This window comes from Trachurus japonicus, chromosome 4, assembly GCF_045865225.1.
Source record: "Trachurus japonicus isolate A0001 chromosome 4, Traja_1.0".
NCBI classification, from domain to species: domain Eukaryota; kingdom Metazoa; phylum Chordata; class Actinopteri; order Carangiformes; family Carangidae; genus Trachurus; species Trachurus japonicus.
This window is the reverse complement of record NC_140910.1, coordinates 25,700,232-25,722,810: the sequence shown is the minus strand read 5'-3', so window position 1 is coordinate 25,722,810 and position 22,579 is coordinate 25,700,232. Positions and strand designations below refer to the sequence as shown.

The 22,579-nt window shown below is 44.4% G+C and overlaps 1 protein-coding gene across 2 annotated transcripts in view; it reads right to left on the bottom strand.

The window, feature by feature from the left end:
* The window catches only part of syde2 (synapse defective 1, Rho GTPase, homolog 2 (C. elegans)), a 45,476-nt gene extending 24,701 nt beyond the window's left edge, over positions 1-20,775 (bottom strand). The window contains exons 1-3 of one of the 2 annotated variants that reach the window (XM_085774962.1): positions 20,421-20,775; positions 9,957-10,261; positions 8,563-8,983 (exon numbers count right to left, since the gene is read on the bottom strand). In XM_085774962.1, coding sequence (XP_085631088.1) covers positions 8,563-8,983; positions 9,957-10,261; positions 20,421-20,553 — 859 coding nt within the window. In that variant the 5' untranslated portion in view covers positions 20,554-20,775. Of the gene's footprint in view, positions 1-8,562; positions 8,984-9,956; positions 10,262-18,470 lie in introns of both variants that reach the window. The other variant, XM_085774963.1, reaches the window with a different exon arrangement.
* Between the last annotated feature and the right edge of the window lie 1,804 nt (positions 20,776-22,579).

Genomic DNA, 22,579 nt, shown 5'->3' with positions numbered 1-22,579 from the left:
TTTTAAGATGCAACACTGACACAATGTCACTTAGTGGGGTTATTAAAGGTAACCTGTCGCTAACAGACACTAACACCATCACCTGTGGCTCTGCCTGCTGTCAAGTGATGGACAGGAAGCAACTAAGTGTGTTTCCATGGGACACTAACCTAGCTGGGACTTGTTATCTGTCAATTTTAAAGTCATAAGCACTGGGGTTAGGATTTGGCCTTCATGGTGTCCACTGGAGACGCACTTTCATTGTGTTGTAGGACTGAAGTTGCAGCACATTCATCTGCACGTGTTGTTAAATTGGTGAAGATATTTTCCGAATTTGCAGCGTGTCTGTGTCTCTGCATGTGCTTTCCTGAGTTGCGGTGCGCTGAGCCTTCAGGGCCACCGTATCTTTGGGTTTTAAAGCAGCTGTCTGCAGAGAGGAGAGCCGCGAGAATCCAAAACAATGAGCTAAAAAAATGAAAATAAATGGCAAAGTTGAGTAATAATTATCTCTTCTTAGATACACATATTCCTTTAATCTGTTGAGCCTGTAAATATATCAGTGATAGAAACTTTAGGAGCCAGTAAACACTTGGTTACACTGTCACCTATCTGTACAGCGTGTATGTTCACATCTAATCACTTTGAGTATTTGCTTGTCTACACTGTACGTCCATTAGTACGTACTGACTGTAACTGTGCCATTACGACAACAGATAACAATGTACCAATGCACCTTGTGGCCTGGTGCCTAGAACTACACTGTGATTTTCACATTTTTCATTACACACTTTACACACTTTTTCAAAGCCAATCATTGACCTTCATGCAACCATTTCAGTCACTATCAAAAGGTAAAAACAATCTGGCAGGGGAAGAGAAAGAAAAAACTGGTTGACACGGAGCCAGCTCTGATTTGAGTGATTAAAGTGGAATCTGTCAAATTATGGGGCATCCTGCTATTTGCTCAATGGGAAACTTGAGCCTCCCTCAACAGAAAAACAGCTATTTGCTACATTCAGTGCTGTTTTAATAAGATTTCCTCTCCGGCTAACCTGCATTATTTTTACACTTTACGGGGGGAATACCTCACCGCAGGAGTTAAAGGGAGATTAAGGCCGGACCACATGACTCAGTGGGAGGAATTTACCTCTTGATGATGAGGCCTAGATATTAAACAAGACACTAAGTCCAGGGGCTGTTTGAGATATTTAAGACATCAAATACATTCATGACGTCAAGTTTCTCTGCGCTTGGTTTGGATGTGTCATTTCATTTCAGATGAAAACGCACTTATTGTTTTAACAGGCTAATTACTTTCTCTGAATAAATCTCAGAGACAAAAGAGTGCTTCTGTAAGTGAGAGAGAAAAACACAGGGAGAGGGAGATACAAAGTAGAAAGAGGAGCGAGGGGAGAGCTTGACCCTGCCAACAGCACCAGCTCTATTTTCAGAGGAGACCTGCTGTGCTATTCTGGGATGAGGGTCCGCGAGTGAAAAGAGGGAGGCAGAGGAGGTCCAACAGGATGGAGAGAAGGGTAAGATGGGGGGCAGGAACAGGGCAGGGTGTAGCCTGCAGATGGGGGACAAAGGCACCCCTTGTCCAGGCTCTCAGAGGTCTGGATGGTCGACTGGGAGGCTGGCAAGCCGGCTGGTGAATGTACAAATGAACACGGCTGTTCTCTCACATTCCTAACCAAACCATGTTTAGCCTCCTTTTCCTCCTCCTCCTCCTCCTCTGGCTGAGTAGCCTTCCCTGTCACCACTTCCTGCCAATAAGAGACACAGAGGTGCTCTGAGACGAAGGGAGAAAATGGGTCGAGGGCACTGGGAGGTGCAAGTTTTTTTTTTACCAAACAACATCTGGGGTGGGGTCGGGTACACACAGAGGCCCGGTCAGGTCTGAAACAAGGTTTTCAGGAGAGAAATTCCTCACACAGCTGAACTCATTGAAAGGGTCTTATATAATCTTAACCTGTCGAACAGCAGAAGTACATTAGTAGTCGTATCAAGACTGAACGAAGAGGATGCTACCATATTTAAACTGGTTATTATTATTCATTATTGTGAAAACGCTGCAAACTCTATCATGTTGATTACAAAACTCTCTTGTCCAAATTAATGACTTTCATTACAGCCAATTACAATCAACAACTGATGGATTTTGAAAGGAATATTACATAACAAGGGAACACGGTTCATTGTATTATTGAACATTACTGTTTAGTTTGATTCTCCATGTGTTTGTGGTTATGGCTGGAAGCTGGAGCTAATCTAGTCAAAACAGGACTTGCTGTCAAAATCCATATATAAATTGATTTTGGGTTTGATCTGTCTCTGTTTATTGTCGGGACTGTTTTTCTGTAGTTATTTGTAAAACAGAGAATATGATTGTTTCATTCTGATAATTGGAAAAAGAAAAGAAAACATTAAGTATGTGTATATACTATCTGAAGTTATTATTTAGTGTAAGAAAATTTAATAAAATCCATCATATTTCTCAAAAAAACAAAAAAAAATCCATATATGAGTAAAATCTCATCCTTTCTGGGTAAAATAAAATAAATAAAACACAGATTTAAGTATCAAAAGTTTTAATATATGTAGGACTATGAGCTCATACTTCCCTTCCTGATACTTGATGTGGTAGACATTATAAAATTATAAATATTGGCATAAATATTCTTAATGTTCTATGATACTGGTTTTAACCAAACTGTCAGCCTTTATATTAATATGGTTCTCTGGTTTTTATTAGAGACAAAGTCATGATCTCCATTCATCTCCATTTATTCTCTCAAAAAAGTTCAACTCGTGTCTTTCAACAATCAAAACAACCTCCATCAGTGTCCTGCTGTTTCCCATTTATCTGATCAGCAGCATGAAGTCGATCAACACCAGCTCGCCTCAGACTAAATTAATCACTGTTGCGTCGTTAATGACTGTGGCTTCACGCACACGCACACACGCATGCAGCTGTGTCTTCTATAGCCTTTGGCCTTGTGGCAGCAGCCAAGAGAGTAACGTGACACCTCGGCTGTAGCTGAGGTTCAGGGGCGATGGTTTGACACCCAACCCTCCAGGGCCATGTTCTGGGGGGGCAAAGGGCAAAAGGTCTGCATTCCTCTGGGTGACACCTGAGCTGGGCAACTGTGTGTCCTAACCCCATCCCCTCCCTGCACTTTAACATGCACATGCACTCACCTGATTACTGTAACACAAAAGAGAGAGAGTGCATGTAAATATGCATACATAAAGAGACACACACACACACACACACATACATACACTCACACACGCCCTCGCTGACCCTACGACCCTCCTCAGGCACCCGGCCACTGACACCTCATAACAAAGACCGGGACAAAGCCCAGGAATTTATGACGAGTGCTTTTTCACAACGCTGGCACCAGACAGGTGCAGGCGGACAGTGTGTGTGTGTGTGTGTGTTTGTGCATGTGTATGTCTATGTGACAAACTCATTATCAGATATGCCTGCTATATTTTTACAGCCATCTTGAAACGGTCGACGAGCCAAATCGTCCCTGTGGCCGGTGCCAACACATAAATAATAGTCAGAGATGTCCTCTGATTAGACAATGTTACATGCCTGAATACAACAATGTGACAATCTGTGTGTGTGTGTGTGTGTTTGTGTGTGTGTGAGAGAAAGAGAGAAAGGCTACACTCTGATAAGCCTTGGAGAGGGGGACAATAATCTGCTGTCCCTGATTACCCCTGTAAAACCACTTGTATTCACTTGAGTGGTGTATGTGTCCGTACAAGCAGCTCTGCCAAATGCGTGTGTGTGTGTGTGTGTGTGTTAAATGTAAAAACAGTAAGGTCCGGGGTGTGCTGACAAACAAGGGCAGTGTAAATAAACCAGTGAATGGCATACTTGTCCTGCAGTTTCCTCGCCCGGTGACCAAGGCCGGGCTCTGTGCTGCTTCCTCTCTCTCTCTCTGCTTTCACCTCTGAGTCATTCAGCGTTTGGACAGGGCCTTTTCAGGGGCAACGGGAGCCCCGGTCGTTTCATTACAATGGTTACAAAACCCCTGCTAATATATCCAAGCATGCAGGCCTTCTCACTAGCACAACATGGCCCCCTGCCAAAGCAGCCCCTCATGTAGTCTTAACTCGCTCCACCGCTGGATGCAGCATTCCTGCTCTGCCGTCACTCAAGCGACAGAGCGGCTGCTAATTCTGGACAGACACCTCGGCCTCGCTGCACCTCCACCGACCCGTCAGCGAGGCACTGACAGGAGAGACATGATGTGCTGACACAACATGACCCGTTTCTACCTGAAAACCAAACCAAAAACTAAAAAAATCTACAGCGATACAATCTTAGCTCTGCCAACATTCAATTTAACATGATATTCTTAATGGCAAAGGCATTGGCACTATTTGGATGTTATCAATTTAAATACTCCAAACAATACTTATTCTTAGTTCAGTGCTTTATCAATACTCTTAACTGATTCTATTGTATTACTAAAACATTTTTTGAAATTATTAAAATTATTTTTTCAACTGAATTATTCAATATGCATGAATGTTGTTTAAAATATAATCAATTACTGTTTCCCCAGCAGCAACAGTGATGTTTAAAACTGCACAGTCATGATATTTAGTCAATAATTTCTTCCTAAACTGTAAATAAAACTACATATAAAGAAGTACGACATCTCAGGGAACAGGTTTCTAGCATTATCCTTAGTCATCATTCAGACAAACACTTGAGGATTTACTGCAGTGTTTTTATAGCAACGTCGCATATTTAATAAAGTTCCACCTTGTATTCACTGAAGTTGCCATTGCAATATCTTTTGCTTCTCGTTGGGAATCTGTTCTGGACATTTTTGTAATTTAACTGAGAAATACATAAACAGATTGATCAGTAATGTAAATGAAGATTAGCTGCAGGTCTAAATGCTTCACCAAACAAACTGCAGATGCCTTCGTCACCTCTGATCCATCCATTATATAGTAAAGACGGAGTTCTGCACTGGTTTTCTACAGCTGCTCTGGTGATGAAATGAAGAACAGACCGGAGAGAGAAAGAACCATGAGAAAACTATGTGACCCGAACTTCACTTCACATCTAGCGCCAAGTCAAGGAATCTGCTCTGGTTTTGAAGTTGCTGCTCTCACAACGTCGCTCACTCTCCTCTGGAGTTGTTGACCTCCTCCAGACCGAACCGTGCAACCGTCAGCCCAGATTAGATTCCAGGTTTGAACTCAGAGGCTTGAACTCTCATGTAACTTTAGCAGCCAGGGGCCAACCCTCAAGCGATGCAGCGGCCAGCGTGACCAAAACAACCCCCAGAAATAGCTCTGATCCCACTCTGAGCGCCGGCCAAGTCAGATTCCCCAAACAGGCACTAAAGGGAACAAGAGATTGGGAACACACCACACTCACCCCCCCCCCAAAGTCCATCAATCATTATTCTCCATACAAATAGAGCATTCAGATGGACAAAAAGTCAGTCAATAGGCAGCACATGAGGAGTCTGGAGTGTATCCGGTGAGGGAAAAAGAAGCAGCCAGCCGAACAGAGGGAAACTATAGTCGCAGAGAGTCATCTACATCTGCACAGCTTCATTAATTCAGCAGACACTCTTATTCGTGCTCAATCAACGAGAAGCCTGTCAAATTTCCAATCCTGCAGATGAAGTGGGGACTGTATGAGTTCAGAAAAGAAGGGATGAAAATAGTGGAGTTGGACACAGCGGCTCCACTTAATGTTTTTTTTTTTTTTTTTTTTGTCAAAGCTCAAATCAAGGCACCATTATTCCCAAAGAGGCGTGGTGGGTGGCGAGGCAACATGTCATGTGGCGGCCCTAAACACACGTACAGTAGATGTGGTAGAGATACAGCAAACTGTGGTGGTAACAGTGATGTTACTACCAACAAATATGTGTTTAGTGAGGTTTAGTCTGGTGCACGGTCTGGTTTCCTCCTCTTTCTGCGAGTGAGCTTGAGATACAGCTTTTTGCTCATTATTGACACTTCTTTATATGATCGATCAGTGACCTAACAGCTCATTCATATCCAGGATTTCAAGTATTTATCATCTGCTGCAAGTCTAACAAGAGAAAATGCCTCATAATAATCTTGTTTTATTAATTATCCACGTCCCCAAACAGGCCCACAGTGAGAGCCTGCTGCAGTGGAGGGATGGGAGGCCGACAGGAGTGAATGGCCACAGCAGGCTGTTGTCCTCCTCACCATCCCCCAACACTCCCAACCAGTTAAAGAGAGGAGGAGGAGGAGGAGGAGGAGGAGTGCAGTGTCATTCTGCAGCCAATACAAACTGTGTTAACAGCAGCAACAACACACACACACACACACATACACACACACCACAGAACAATTTCTAGGGGTTGAGGTGGAAAGTCAGTAAAGTGATATTATACCTGCCAAACCCCCTCTTTGATTTAATACCAAAGTGCCCACAACACACACACACACACACACACACACACACACACACACAACCATGCACACACTGCACACACACACACAAACAACCATGACACGTAGCCGGTGCTCTGCTTGTTGCTCTTTTTTGTTGCAGTGAAGTGTGGGATGGCGTCGCCAAACCCACAGGAATCAATTGCAAAGTCAACAGGCAGCAGAGAGGGAGGCAGTTCCGGAGCGGGAGGGTAAAAAAAAAAGAAAAAAAACACACACACACACACTCACACATAGAGAGCTACTCCCACTTTCACAGCTTCCAGTCAGAGCAGCGGTGAAGTGAAGTCACACTGTCACAGACCTGCTGCTGTTCAACACAATCTCATTTTAGAGGATGGAAATGAGGCGGCGCAGGTCTTTGAACGGATGGAAAACAAATTGGTGAACATTAAATCTCCCATCATATGAGCGGAGAACAAGATTTCTCATCATCCGTCTGTTAAAACTGCTGAACCAGCCAAGCAGTTTCTGTCCACTCATCTGCTTATAGCCCAGAATCAAGAGGCCGCCTTATGACACCACCGGCAAAATTAATCTAGACTGCAAAAGAGAAAAATAGGTCTGCAGTGCAAACTGTGCCGGAACAAATAGCCAACAATTTAATTAGCTAGTGTGCTCTATGATTAGCACCAGTACACCAAGACTCATTGGGGACCGGTTTAATCCTAATCCTACAGGGAAAGTCTCTCAGGACGGAGAGTTTGGCTGAGCTGCACGTGATGTCAGCGAGCGCCAGGAGGTTTGAAGCCAGTCAATGAGGATCAAGGAGTTTATCAGCCGCCAATCAAACCAGTGTCCTCATCAAGGGCAAAGTAAAGACTTTTCCACTTACACACGAGATAAACTCTTTCTTTCTGCGCTTTGATTGGTTCAAAAACTGCAGCCAAAAAGCATAATCATTTCTTTCTAACGACACATCACCCCTGACTTATTGTGGCTTCAACTTTTAAACTCTTCACCATTTTAGGGGGGAAAAAAAAGAAAAAAAAAGTTTCTGAGCTCATTTCTTCAAACCTTCATCCCTGCAGTAAATCTGCTGCTGTGAAGGCTAAAAGCTCCCGTATTAGATTTCACTGAGCATACCCAAAGTATTCAGCTTCGCTTTGTGCTGCTACAACTAGGAATGGCTGTTGCGTGCCACAGGAGTGTTGTCAAAAGTTGTAATTATAGGCTCAGCTCGAGATGTGCCACTTGGTTCAAACTACCATGTTGCCACATCAGAGAGAACAAAAAGTCGGAAGTTAGCAAAGACAGACCGAGCTTATTAAGAGACAGGGAGCCGTGTGCTGGCTGTCATTATTATGCCGTCTTTGTGGAGTTGTCAAGAGAGTTGTCAACAACTTTTTTTTTTTTTTTTTTTAAGTCCAAGAAAACCAATAAATAAACACCAACTCTTTCACAAAAACTTAAAAACTCTGCAGGCTGTGAGTCAGTGTTTTTGCATCTGCTCAGTTTTAATGAGCTGAACTGAGGTGAGAGAACGTTTACTCAACTGAGGACTGAACATCTTTACTAACCACCAGTTTATTTGTGTGTGTGTGAGTGTGTGAGTGTGTGAGCCTCATTCACACATAAATGGATATTTTTTCCTCCCAGGAATGCCGGTTCTGAATTCCTCCTGGCTAATGTCTGTCTGAGTTTAACTAATGAGGGACTCTGATATGGAGCGATATGATTCGACAGCTGTGGCTCCTGTCTGCAGTAAAAGCAGTGGTTATGTATGGATACGGTATATTTATAGATTTTTCAGTCCTACATCGTCTTAAACTTGTATTTGTGAGCGGTGCTATGGTAACCCAGGATCTTCGTGCAACTAAATGCATCTCCTCGCCATTAAAAAAAGGTTTTCAACACTAGTGGCTGTAATTAGCGCTCAAAGTGTGTGCAAAACCGCAAAAATCTGCCCAGAGAGAGAGAGAGAGACGAGCTGAGAGACATAACGGCAGACACAGTAATTGGCCCTGGAGCATCGGGCGCAAAGAAAAAGTAAGGAAAGACTGAATGAGTCTGAGGTCGGCAGAGAGCAGGAAGGGGAGGAGAGGAAGAATGAGTGAAGGTGTGTGGGTGTCTTTCTTTCTTTTCTTTTTCTTTTTTTTTCTGCCTCACCTGTGGTTCTGCCGCTGGAAGGCCCCCCCTCCTCCTGAGGTTTGCATGCGAGCATCTGCCTGTGCAGATGTAGCACCTCTGTGGAATGTGCAGCATTCCCATGACTCGCATCTCCTGATCCTCCACCACCACCGACGCCTTCGCCGAGCACATCCGGCCCCACGCTGCAGCCGCCGCCGCCGCCACCACTACCGGCCTCTAGAGTCCTGCTGCTGTGACCCACATCCCCTCCCCTGCTGGGCCTCCTCTCCGGCTCCGGTCGAGGCGGGACCAGCAGCCGGACCGAGGGTCGGTGAGACGCCTCCAGTTCATCGTCCTCGGGGATCGGGTTGTACCAGATCTCTCCTTCATCGTCGGCGTCGTTCTCCTCAGCTGGGTCCACGCTCCGAGGGTGAGGAGGAGACCCCTTGGCCTGACCGACCTACGTATACGTTAAGAATGACACAACGTTGTGTTAGATGTTGTGTTACCTCTCGATAATCAACAGGGCTGATTATCGAGACCCAACAAACACATTTTTCATAAACCAGTACAGACCTTAAAATTCAATGATCTTGTGGACTATAAAACTGCTCAAATTATGAATAAAGTAAATAATGATAATATGCTTCCAGATGATGTCCAGAGGATGTTTCAGACTCAAACCAGTAGATATGAACTAAGAGGGACTTATGTACAGTAAAGCAAACAAACGAATGTGAAATAAAGATGTATATCAATTAAAGGAGTCAATCAATGGAATAAACTAGAATTAGAAATCAAACTGTGTAACACACTTAACAGATTCAGAAACGTATTTAAAAATAATATTATTAATAAATATAAAACTGAATTATGAATGGTAATATGAACAGAAAATGTTAATTTAAGAAGGGTAGGCAAAATAAGCTGATGCTTCAGCCTACACCTTTTCGGTCAAAGTGCATTGTATTGCTTTTTTGTGTTTTTGTTTTGTTTTGTATCTATACTTTTATATTTGTCTGTTGAACTTGTTTTTATAAGACTGAAATAAACACACTAAACTGTTCCTGTTTTAACTGAAGATGCATTTCTGTTTTGTTGAATTAATATTAATCATCATATACTGTTATTTCAGTCTCAGTGTTGGCCATTGTGGCCTTCTTACAGTTGTATTGTTCCAATGTAGTTACATTAACTGTGGTTTGTCCTTTGTTTGTTTTATTGTTGTTGACTTTTTTTTGTCTGTTTGTTTTTCTATACTGTTGAGAACATGTTTGTTTGTTGAATTCATGTTTGTCTATATGTTTGGACCCCCTCGAAAACCAGATGGTACATCTCAAGGGGTTTATCCAAATAAAGAAGTTTCATACAAACTAAACTAAACCTCCATAAACCTCTGGCTTGTAAACACAGAGATGTATCTTTCAGCTCACCTGAGGCAGCTGCAGGTGGACCGGTCGCGGCGGGGCGGCCCCCCTTGAAGGTCTCAGGTGGTCTGGGGAGGGACTGGGAGGAGGAGGGGGCTGGTGGGAGCCCTGACCACCCTCCTCCTCGGCTCCCAGCGTTCCCGGCTGTTCATCCTTGGCGCTGTGATTCTTCCCCAGGGAGCTCTGCTGCAGCCAGTTGCGCTTCTTGGAGACGGTGATGGTGGTGAGCGGCTGCCTCCATGACGACGGCTCGGTGGTCCTGCCCACCTCGCGGCCGTTAGCACAGGGGGTTTGGGCATTCTCAATAAAAGCTGAGGGAGAAAAGAAGTGAATGTTACTTCATCCCCACTGAAACATCATTTCATCATCCTCCTGATCACCATCATTTAGGAAATTACTGATTAGAATCACATTATTTGTGTCCTTTAAACATCTGTATCAAGAAACCAGAGGTGTCAACATATTGCTTTGATTGAAGTATCTGCATTTTAAAAAGTCACCACGTCTCATCTGACCGTGACATAGTTTTGAAGGCTGTCAGAGTTTCTAAGGACAATGTCAAACTTTCGGAGATGGCAGCTTTAGGTTATGTGGGCTCTGGATTCAAAAGAGATCACAGAGCAACTGAACACATCACGCCAACATGGAGGAAAAAAAGAGGAGCGAGAAACCACTGGCATTACAGCTGTGAAAATAGAGCAGAGAGGGGGAATTTGTGTGCGTGTGTGTGTGTTTGAGAGTGAAAAAAATGGGGGTTGTTGTCAGTAAGTACAGCCAGTGGCGATATGTGCACAGTGAAAAGGGACAAATAATAGAGATGCAACATAATGTAACAAAAGAGCGCCTGGGTAGCCTCGAGCGTGTTGATGCGTTTTCTAAAAAAGAAAGAATGAAAGAAATCAAAAAGCACCTCCTGATATCATCTGACGTGCTTATATTTTTACAAGATCTGATGAGCAGATGCAGGCAGAGAAAAACAACCTCAATGCATGCATATGTGTGTGTGTGTGTGTGACAGGGAGAGCGAGGTGCTGAGGGCAGGGTCTTGCTCTAACATGTACAGCAGCAGACTCGTGTAAAAGACTGTTTTGATCCTCGGCAGCTCCCAGACGAGCCCCTCCACATGCTATAGTATATAATGACAACTTCTCCTTTTTTCCTCGAGGAAATGCATTTTCATGCGCGCCGGCCTGCTGCATCCACCAAATTACAGAGGTCAGAATATCTTCAGTTTACGAAACAGAAATAGAAAACAGGGCATCCAGTGTGTGTGTGAGTGTCTGCGTGACTGTGCCATTAAAAAAAATGGTGTGAATGAGTCAAGATGAAGCACAAGAGGGTTTTTTTTTCTTCTACTTCTAGATCTTTTCTTGTATTATTAATCCAGGGCAGTCGAAGGGAAGAGAACAGAAGTACATTAAAAAAAATCACATGGTTTCAAATTGCATAACATCTACTCAGTAGGTTGAGACTAAGGTACTTTTTTGCTTGGTCGCTTTCATTGACAAAAGCTCCACTGAGTGAGCAGGGGGGGGCTCCGCTGGGATTTACTTTTCCCTGGGAGTCACCAGCCTCTCAGCTTTCCTCTGATCTACAACTTTATAAAGCAACGGTTGACTCGCAATCATTGCTGCCCCCAAAATCCCGTAAACACCAACTTTGTAGTTCTTCTCGCCCACAACAAAACAACTCTCGAACTTTACTCCAATGCCACAGCGCGGCTTTTCTTTTCTTTCTTTTTTTCTTTCTCCCCCACTAGAGAAATATGACAAGTATGATATAAAGTGGGATGAAATTGATTCTGTGTGGGATGCCATTCCTCTGGTTGCCAGCTGATTATATAAGTGTATAAAACAGCTTTCAGTGGCTGGAACAGGGGCCACTTTAAAGGCATCCCTAATCTCCACAGGGAAGAAAAAACAAGCAGCCTGAACAACCAAAACACAACCAATCAGTCACTCCCATATTTAGTTGAACTCAAACGCACCACAGTGCTGCTATACGATATAAAACACATCTTTATGCATTATGTATGTCCTCTTTCGTTCCTTTCTGTTAAATTTAAAGCAGGTTTCCAGCCAGAAAAATGTGTTTTTTGTACGACCTGAGCCAGCATCGTGTTTGCATTAGCCCCGGATTAGAGGTTGATGTTGTGTTTGAGGACCTTGGAGCTCAGCTCAGCTTTAGCTTGCGCCGACTCTCTAGTGAAGGAGAGAATGCATGTTTCTGGCTCTACGCAGAGTCCCATGAGTTAATGTGTAGGCCCGAGCCGCCAGGCCTATAATAATCCACCATGGTTTGTTTTCAGCTGTTCTGGCCTGGCAGCTCCTTGTAACCCTCTAAACTCAGTCTATACAAGCAGCTTTTACTTCTGTTTGAACCAACATGAGGGAGAAATAACAACCCTCAACAAGCTGTGTAAGTGTACCTAATAAACTGGTAAGTGAGTGTATGTCTGGGAATAACTAAAAATAAAAAAGTGCTAAATTTAAACACATAAGGATCGACACAAAGGCCAAAAATAAAGCTATAAAGGAGGTAGAAACCAATTTGTCTGAATCAAAACTTAACGATCTGACACTTGTGGATTAAAGAAACTGGTAGAAAAGCACAATATACAACTTTTTGATGAGGACGGGGGAAATATCTTAAAGACCATAAAACAGCAGATTCTGCCACCGCCGACGCTCGGTCTGGTAACGCGAGACCGAACAGAGGTGAGGTGGTTGTGTGCATGGAGTTGTTGTCAGCATGCCATCTTCTTTGAGGGGTCTTTCATAACTGGAAGAGGAAGCGAGTTCTGACACGAACACATTCCAGACCACAGCTCCAGATTTACAGCCGCCCGCCGCTGTCACACTCTGCACAGGGAGCAAACACCTTCCTTGAGCAACGGCAGGTCACTGCTCCGACTTAATAAGTGAGATTTTAGACGTTTTCGCTGCAGTCGATGGTTCAGAGCTCAGCGTGTCAGCAGTTCTACCAGTCATTACTTTTAAAAGTGAGACTGGGTAATGGCAGATAGATGGCAGGAGTTTCTTAGAGAGAGAGAGAGAAACCAGCTTTGTTTTACGCCGCTGAACTAAGGATGCTTATCAACAGGAACTGAAATTATTCAATGATTCATCATCTATTAGTCAGTTATCAGAAAAGGAACTAGTAGATGATCAGTTGATAAAATGTTTTGTTAGGGCTCGTCAGTCTGGAGGATTTCTTGATTTTACTTGTCTTGTGATAAAGTGACATTTCTGGGAGGTTTAAACACAACAAACTATTTCAAGACCACACACTTAGCTTAAAGACGTTATGTTGTGCAATTTGAAATATTTTCTATAATTTTTTTAGCTCAAGGAAGTCGGTATTTAATTTAGTAGATGCTGTAGAGCTGAATAATATGCACAAAACATCATATAAACTTCTAATTATTCAACAGGAACTAAAGGCAGATATATGATCTGCTTTAGCTATCTCAGTTGTATGGGTTCATTTTCACTTGAAAAATATAACAATGATGATGTGATATTTGTTAGATCTTGTGCCAAACAAAAAATGGCCCTTAAAACCTTGAGGATGTGATTTGTTGTCCAGGGCGACTCCGTAGCAACCCAACACTCATAGCGCTGCTGACAACACTCAACAGTGATGTGACACATTTTGCCAAAGACAATGACAGCTCCTGCAATTTGGATACAGCACCTGGCTATATTGCAATTGATTACTGATTTTGATTATTGTAGAGTTTAAGTGTGCAGCCCTGCTGTTTTCTTACATTGTCTAATATCAGGCAAGTTGTCATTTAATAAAGTAAATAGTAATAGTTTAAGACTGATAACCTGCAGACCTACTAACTCACTGCCTATAACCAGAACACAGATCCAGATTTCATAACAGACCAGACAGAAGCCTGTGTCCTCCTCACTTTATGAAGATGATGTGTGTTCAGTGCACAGAAAACTCACACAGACTCACTCCCCTGACTCTGAGGTAACAGATGGCCAGAGCTCACTCACACAAAGTGCAGGAGCGCACGTCCCTGTGAGAAAATGAAGAGGACACACGGTGGAGAGGGCGGAGAGAGGTGGACGACGACGACGACGGAGGAGGAGGAGGAGCTGCGGGTTTGTCTGAGGTGCTGAAAGGAATGCAAACTTATAAAGAAAACAGCTTATTTCCTGGATGTGCTGGTATGAACCTGTGAGCCTGACAGTAAACCCAATTATATTCATGTCTTAATCTTCGCAGTTGGCCGAGTCGTTTTTGTTTTTTTTCCTCTTAAGACAAAACACTCGATCCACTTTCCCATAGGCTTCTCTTTTATTTCCCCCAAATTCCTTCTCCCTCATAGAAACTCCTCTTTTGATAAGTGCAAAACACACACCAGCTAGTTTTCTCCTCCATACAGACAACACTTTTGTTGTGTATACAGAGTTTCAGCACACACACACTCACCCTCCCTCTCTTTCTCTCCTGCTCAGAGGGAATCTTTTGCTGTGTGCCATACATTCCTGTTGACACTCATTCATATGATAATTAGGATTCTCAGTGTAGATTTTTCTTTTTACACCAGGGCAGAGCGGAGATCGTCCAGGGTTGCATCACATGTCAACACTTGCATCCCACAGAGGCGTCATGGCAGCAGAGCATGCTAATGCTAATATCCTTTCCTCCACAGTATAGGCCTAGCTATTGGCTAGAAAACCCTAATTCCTTTCAGTGTTGCTGCTCTTCCGGTCCTCTGTCCTGTCTCATTGAGACTGATACTGAAAAAAGAAAGAAAATACTATATACAATCTAAAATAGAAGGAACTTGAACTCACAGTTTGCTCCATTTCAGTTCAGATACCTGATAAAAGTAAGATAACTCACTGAAATGCCCTGAAGCTCTTGCAAAAAATGCTGCCACCTGCAAATCAGTCTTTTTAAAGTACAGAAGGAGCTGCTGGTGTTTGGCCCCCGCAGTCTTCATCCTCCAACGCCTTCACATGAGCCATCCATCCCATAAAAAACCATCCTGATATTAACCCCCCGATGGTTCGGGTTTCTCCTCCAGTCACCTGATCCGTCTTTATGAGCTACCATCCTCCATAAATCTGTCAAAGACCCGTCGCAGCAGACAAGACGAATTACTGAACTTCCACCATCAGCCACGTGTATTTAAATGTGAAGGTGGGGGGAGAAAAAAACACAACACGGAGGCTGAGTAACAAGGTTTCTGGCACAATGCAGAGACCAAACACCACATCGCTCCGACATGACTTGACAGCAGTCGAGGAGGATTGTGTTACACCTGCAGCCTCAACTCACGACTCTCTGCTTTGAATCCACTGAGTAAGCAGAAAATAATATGATCAGAAACGTAGAGCAAGGGGTTCTCTCTCTCTTTACTGTCCTATAAAATAAAGGCAAAAAATGTCCTAAAAAATGTAGAGCAATATTCTATGAAGCTTGGGTTAAATATGTTTTTTCATTTTCTTCCAGAGTTGAATGAGAAGAATCATGAAACTCTCATTTTGGTGCAGTAGGCTATTTATGATATTAGCAGCCACTTAGCTTAGCATAAAGTCTTAACACACAGGGAAAGAAGCCAACTTGATGTCTTCACTTCAGCTGCTTTGAAACACTGCAGCTCGGCTTTTGACACATCTGTCTAGTCAGTCTAGTTTATGATTGATCTTATCGTCCAACTCTTTACACGAAAGCAAAATACACCTACTTTAAAAGGCAGTTATTACCGACATGCAAAAAGTTATCTCACTCTTAAAGCATCTTCATCCATGCGGGCGGAGGATGACTGTTCTCAGACTGCAAAACAAGACAAAGCCGTTTAAAAAGAAAAAGGTAATAAAATAAATGACTATCTGCCTCCAGGGAGTCGGTCGGCCTCCTCTGTTTGTGGTGTCTATAACTCAGTCTCAACTTCTTCAGGCTTGACTGACACTCCTGAATTCAGGTCTGGCCAAAAACATGACGTCTGGGTCCTGCCTACCTGCTGCCACGCACAAGCACAACGCAACAAAACTATGAATCCAACCAGCTGCAAATACAAACATGCATGCACACAACACAGATGTGCATATGCAAGTTCATATAAAAGAACTGACTCACACTTAGCTATGGTTGATAATTTGCATTTTCTTTTTTTTTAACAAACCGTTTAAAGGACAAGCCAAAACAGAAAAAAAATTAGTTCCTGTCTAAATAAGCCGATAATTTGCCCTATGACTTCATAGTCAAGTTTAATTTCTAAGCAATACTCCAGGGGGCAAGAGCTAGCTTATTTTTAGACAGGCAGGAATACACAAACATTTGCATAAAGTAAGAGTAGACGCATAAACTCAATGAAGAGTTTCAAGCCAAGACAAGCAATTCACTGGAGCTTTTGAGAGCTTTTGGCATTTCTTCTTCTTCCTTTTTTTTTTTTTTTAAATGGCTCTTTGTGAGGCACTGAGAGGCCCACAGGGGCAAGATAAGCCCAGTCCTGACCTTAATAAATACTTAATCGCCCTTCATTTTGTTCATTCATGGTGAGGAATTAAGTGACACAACGCAAACAAGTTAAACAACAGGAATGGCATCCTAAATATTCAATCGGGAGTCTCTTTAAAATGCAAGTTACCATGGAGTTGTCCTGAGCAAATGACTGGGGAGGAAGGCGACATGACAGCCCAGCCCACCCCTCACCCCTCACCCCTCACCCCCACCCCCTTTAGCCCACACTCCCTCTCAACACTCAAACACACAAAACACACACACACACACACACACACACACACACAGACACACACACACATAGAGAATAACTGCAGTGGCTTCTCTCCTGCTTTGGATTCCTCTGGCCACAGCTGTGGAAAAGTTCAGTGGGGACAGAGAGCGAGAGAGGGGAAAGCTGAGCATAATGGGGGGAAAATAAGAATCAAGAGTGGGGGGAAGAGACCTTGGAAACTAATATCACAAAAAGTCCTGTCTTTACTTTAACCGAAGCACGGCAGAGGGGAAAGAGCTGGAGGTGTAGAGGTCGGTGCTGCCTGTGCTGCCTGCATGTGCCAGCGGCGGCTGGAAGTCAAACACAGAGAGGCCCTTCCACTCAGCGGGCCTCGGAGATCACACTCTATTTCTAGCAGCTGACAGTCAACAACATCCTGCGCACATGGCAGGTCATCTATTTACTCTGGAAAGCATCGTCAGGACAACACACACACAACCACACATGCAAAAAAAACATCCAAACGCAGACAGGAAAGCGAGTGGCAGAATAGAAAGAGACGGTAGTTTTTGTTTTTTGATCCATACAAAGCGAGTGCACTGCCACAAATGTCAATACACAGTTTTCCACACACGCAGTTTCCGAATCCTGTGATTAAACTGGCCGACTGCCTCGTTCGAAGTCAGGTCAGGACAGCGTGATGAAACTCTGCTGCTTGCTACGACGACTAGAGATGCAGTAAGTAAAAATGTTTTCATCATCACTGCTGCTGGGTCGCTCACTGCATTAAAAAACTGAAATCACAGAGTCTGAGGTCAAGATGAAAGTGTCAGTCTGAACTTTTCAGGCAAACATGAAAGAAAAATACTTAACATGCAAATTTTAAAAACTAGGCTACAACTTCAGCGCAAAGTGGGCCAATGCCATGTGCTGAGGAAGACTAAATGATGTGATTGAAAGCTCCAGAGCAGCTACTAAACAGACACTATGATGCAACTCATTAATGCCAAACACTGGAGATGTGTAGTGCAAAAACACATCCCTTACATTACATGTCTTGTGCAACATGTAAACCCATAGTTATCGATACCCAGTTGCACTTTTTAATTCTCATTTTCAATGCTCCTATTCACGAACTGCTGCTTTAGACTTTCTATTGTCTTATTTTTCTCATGAACCTGTTTCGACCTGACAATAAACCTTCTTGTCATGAGTTCAATTGTTTGACCAAGTGAGTAAATGTAGTTTAGAGCTGGATTGATGACACTTGAATGGTTTCATGATACAGATGTTTTCACCATCACAAACAGAACATGAATAAAGAACAGACAAGAAAATCATTTGACATTTTGAATACAATCAAACATGATAAACTGTACACACAGACACACACACACATATAGAGACAGACAAACCCCACCACCACCACCAACACCACCGCAGCTACCAGAAGGGGAGTGAGTTAGTTGTTACTGGTCTACTCTGTGAGTGATCCCACCTACGGCTTGATGCGCTATGGATTCAGTGTTAAAACAAAAAAAATGCACCTAAATTAGTGTGAAGGACAGAACCCGCCACCGGTTATTAGAGTCTTAAAAAAAAGGGAAAGCAAAGAGATCTGAGGTGTCTCGTCCCCTTTGCTTTTCATCCAGAAGAGATGGAGGAGTGCAGGGTGGACCACCACCAGACGAAGTTTACTATGAGTGGAGGAGGATGACAATAATCAGACGGGAGGAAGGAGGGTGAGAGGTCTTTGATTTTTTTTTTTTTTTTACAGGATCCACGGGAGCTGAGGCCACTCCGTGTAGCCTTCCTACCTGGCTGCTGCTGTTGCTGATGCTGCTGCTGTTGCCGTGGTGACTTGACTGTGGGTGATTTTGCCTTGGTGGGTTTAACTCCTCGGCTGGACGCCTGGACCCCTTGTTTAGACCCTCCGGGGTTAACGGGGGCACAGGGCTGTCTGTCTTGGTTTTGGCCGCCACCACGGGGCAAAGACGAGCCCTCGATGCGCTGCTTCATCTCTGAGGACAGCAGGCGGCCTTTGTGCATCCACTCCTGCATCTTGTTGACGGTGACACCGTGACCCTTGTTGACAGAGTTGCCCCCCTGAGCTCTGGCCCCCGTCGCCTCCTGCTTGCCGTCCTGCCCCTGGTGCGACGGAGCCTCGGCGTTGCTGTCTGAAGACCCCGTGAGGCTGTTGACCGAGCCGCTGCTCTCATCACCGCCTGCATCTTGCAGCTGCTCATCACTGCTGACGATGATGACGCCCTCTCCTCTGACTTCAGCAGCTCCTTCGGCCTCTTTTGCATCTTTATCGTTACATGTTTCTGGACTCTGTGCTCCAGGGAGCTGGACACAGACCGACAGCCCGTCTGGATACCTGATAGCTCCATCACTAGCAGAGCGCACTAATGTGGGCCTTATCTTGGTCTCTGACAGGTTCACCATGCTCTTACTGTTCAGCTTGCTTTTCAGCCCTAACTCTGAGTTGCCACTGAGGCAGAGCAGGACTGAGTCTGTGTCAGACACCTGCTGAGGGCTGTGGTCTCCTCCTGAGGACCACGAGTCGCTGTCCATGTTTTTGGCAGACAAGCGTGAGCACAGGCTGTCTCTGGAGTGGCTGCTGCAGGAGGAGGCGGCCTGCTGCTCGGTTAGACCACTACTAATCTGCTGCACATCCTGGTTGATATCATTCATAGCGTTGATGAGAAGGTAATAAGCTTCTTTCAGCTGGTTCCTAAGCCTGTCTGTTTCCTGAGCGCTGTTACAGTCATCCAGCTGTCCTCTGTCCTGACCTGTCTGTGGCACCTCGGTGTGACCAGCTTCTGCCCTGTCACCATCTGATTTCACTCTAATAGTTTCATAAAAAGGCAGAATCTCATTGTCATAATAATCCTCGTCCTCGCTGTCTAAGGGGTAAGTGAGTGGGCCCTCTGTGGCGCACAGGGATGCCATGTTAATGTCGCATATCTCTAACTCCGTGGGGAAAAAGGTCGGGCTCTGCAGACCGCCCGCAGACCCTCTAATGACCGCTGCAAACTCTGGCTCGTAGCTCTCGATGTTTCGGATTAAAATGTGCTCTTCCGTGTTTCTCGACGCGCAGTTTGGATGCACGAGCGCAGCGCAATCTGGAGAGTTTGTCTCCAAACCTGGTGGGTTGTTGTCAAAACTCCAGTTGGCGTTGTTGTGTTCATGCTCAGCCACTACGGCCGCTGCCATGTGCTGGGACTGGGACTGTCCTGCGTCTCTGGGCTCTGTCCCCTCACTCTCAGCGGTGGTCGACCGGCCCTCTGGAGGTTTGCTGTGCGCGTCTACTCGTGCACGGTAGTACAATACGTGATTTGAATTGTCCCCAAACCCGATTGAATCCCCGACGCTGCACTGCCGCGGCACCGACACGAAGTGTTTTCTCTGGACATGTGGTCCCGAGACTCCCGCCGGTACCGCGACCGTGCCGTGCTGCCTCCCGTCTCCCTCCCTGCACGCAAGCCCCACAAACCGCCCGCCTCTTTGAAGTGAGACCCCCAGGAGCTCCTCATTAACCCGACCCCTGCCCCCGCTGCTCCGCTCCTGGGGGCGCGCGCCGGCCAACTCCGCCGCGAGCCTCTCCGGGACTATTATAACCCCCCTGGTCTGCACCATCGCCCCGTCAACACAATTCTCGTACGTACTCATTCTCTCTGACGTGCAATCCAGCCCCGCGAGCAACACTAGCGGACGAGTCTCGTCCGAGTCTCGCTGCTGCGTCTGCAAAACTTTTTCTTTACCTTCTCGGCCCCCATTCGCCGCAGCCGCAGCGGCAGCAGCAGCGGAGCCGTATCCACCGACGACCGTCGCTCCTTTCTTGGATTTCTTCCCCCGGAGTTTCGCTAGTAAAGTCCTCCGCAGAGGATCAGCCATTCCTTTCCTTTTGCCCCCAGTTTATTCCTCCCCCCGGGTTCTTTCAGCACGCTGGCTCCAGAAGGGAAGAAGGACCGAGTGGGTTCTCCTCGCTCGCCGCGGTCAAAGCTCGCCGGGCGGACGGGCTCCTCTCCATTCTCCGCTGTCACCTCCGCTCTGTCGCCTCACGCACTCCTGGATCTCTGCGCTCAACTGCACCACCTCTCTCTCTCTGTCCCTCTCTCTCTCGGCTCCACACACACACTTTACCTCCCTCCCTCCCTCTCTCGCTCGCTCCCTCTCTCCTTCTCCCTCTTCTCTCTAGCGCCTCTCCTCACCCTCTCCTCATGTTTGCAGCAGCAGCTCAGATATTTGGCTTTTTTTTCCAGGCTCAAAGTTCAGGGACCTTTGTACATAAATTAATATACTTTAAAATAACTTGGCTCTGCATCGGCCGTGACTGTTTCTCACTGTACAAATAAAGAAAGTTTAGGAATGAAAGGGTATGTGTGAGCATCAAAACAGATCTTGGCTTTAATACAGATCTCACAATTAAAGTTTAGTACAATAACCTTATCTCTATTTTCAATCTGCAGTAAATGACTTTTTGGAGAATAAGAAAGGGAAGTTGCATCTGCCTAATTAACTAAAGACCTGTTGATTTACTCAAATTGCTTGTTTTGTGTCCAAACTGTCCAAAAAATATGATAAATACAGGAACCAGAGCATTTCTGCTTAATAAACAACTTAATGCATCGTAAAATAAAAACAATAGCTATATTAATCTTTTGTGTATCAACTAACTGACCCATAACAACAGGGGCTGTCAAGTTTTGATGAACTCTGATGCCATAAAGTGGTGGAAGAGAGATTTTTCCAGAGAACCATCATGAGTGATGCCGTAATAACAGCTGGTAAACAGTCCTAATATCCTGCTGGGAAATAATAATCATCGGTTACAACCTGGTAACCAAACAACAACAAGTAAATTGATTGACAATAAATAAATTAATTAGCTCAGAAGCTCCAAATAAAGTCTCACTGCATCACATCATTATGAACAACAAACACAAAGTAATATAAAGTTATTATGTGGCAAATGTTGTTCAATTTTATAAAAACACATGAGGTAAAACAGTGAGCACACTAAAATGTCATTAAAGTCTATCTAATCAATATTGATTGCATCTTATTTCAAACGAAGACAATGACAGCAGACAGTTCAGAGCTGAAACCATTAGTTTATTATTTGATTGCTTAAGCAGAAATAAAAAATTCAGACAACTTCCTTCCTTGTCAGGACCCATTTTATGACTTCAACTGATCAATTCAAAGCTAAAACCAGGGGCAGATTCACCGATAATTAGTTGTAGTAGAGGAAGCATTAAGTTATCTTACATATTAAGTTTACTGCAACAGATGTGTCATTGTAAAGCAGAAGAGCATGCTCCCTCTGTAATTCAGCCAAAACATAAACACACTCATTATTACAAAGACACATGTGTACATGAGTCATATTTATTATATAGCCTATACAGTGAAACATTAATCACACTGTCACTGAGGTGGAGTCTTAACTACTTTATTGACATTTAGTTGGCTCTGTCTGCAACGATGCACCACAGAGGATGATCATATATTTTCAGGTGAAGCTGATGAGTCAAAGGTTTAATATTTCTCCACAGGGTGAAGTATTAGGTGGCATGACGTGGGAATACGTCAGTACATATTGTGTAATATGTATATTATGAAATTATACCCCTGGATCAGAGTGTAAGCTTTGCTCTGGGTGACAGTTTGTGAGACTCCAGCTCCACCTCCTCCTCCATTGAAATTCAACACATATTTGTCCCTGAAATGTGAATTAAATTCGGTCGGGGTGCAGTGGTGAGAGCTGGGGACTTCAAATTACCACCTTCACTGGTAGCTGTGAAGGCATTTCAGCAAACAGTGGGGAAAAACAGCTCCCATCTCAGGGGGAAAGGGGGAAAAAAATGTGCTTGACCCTCTGCAGAGAAAAGAAAAGTGTTGGTCTCAGCGAGAAGCA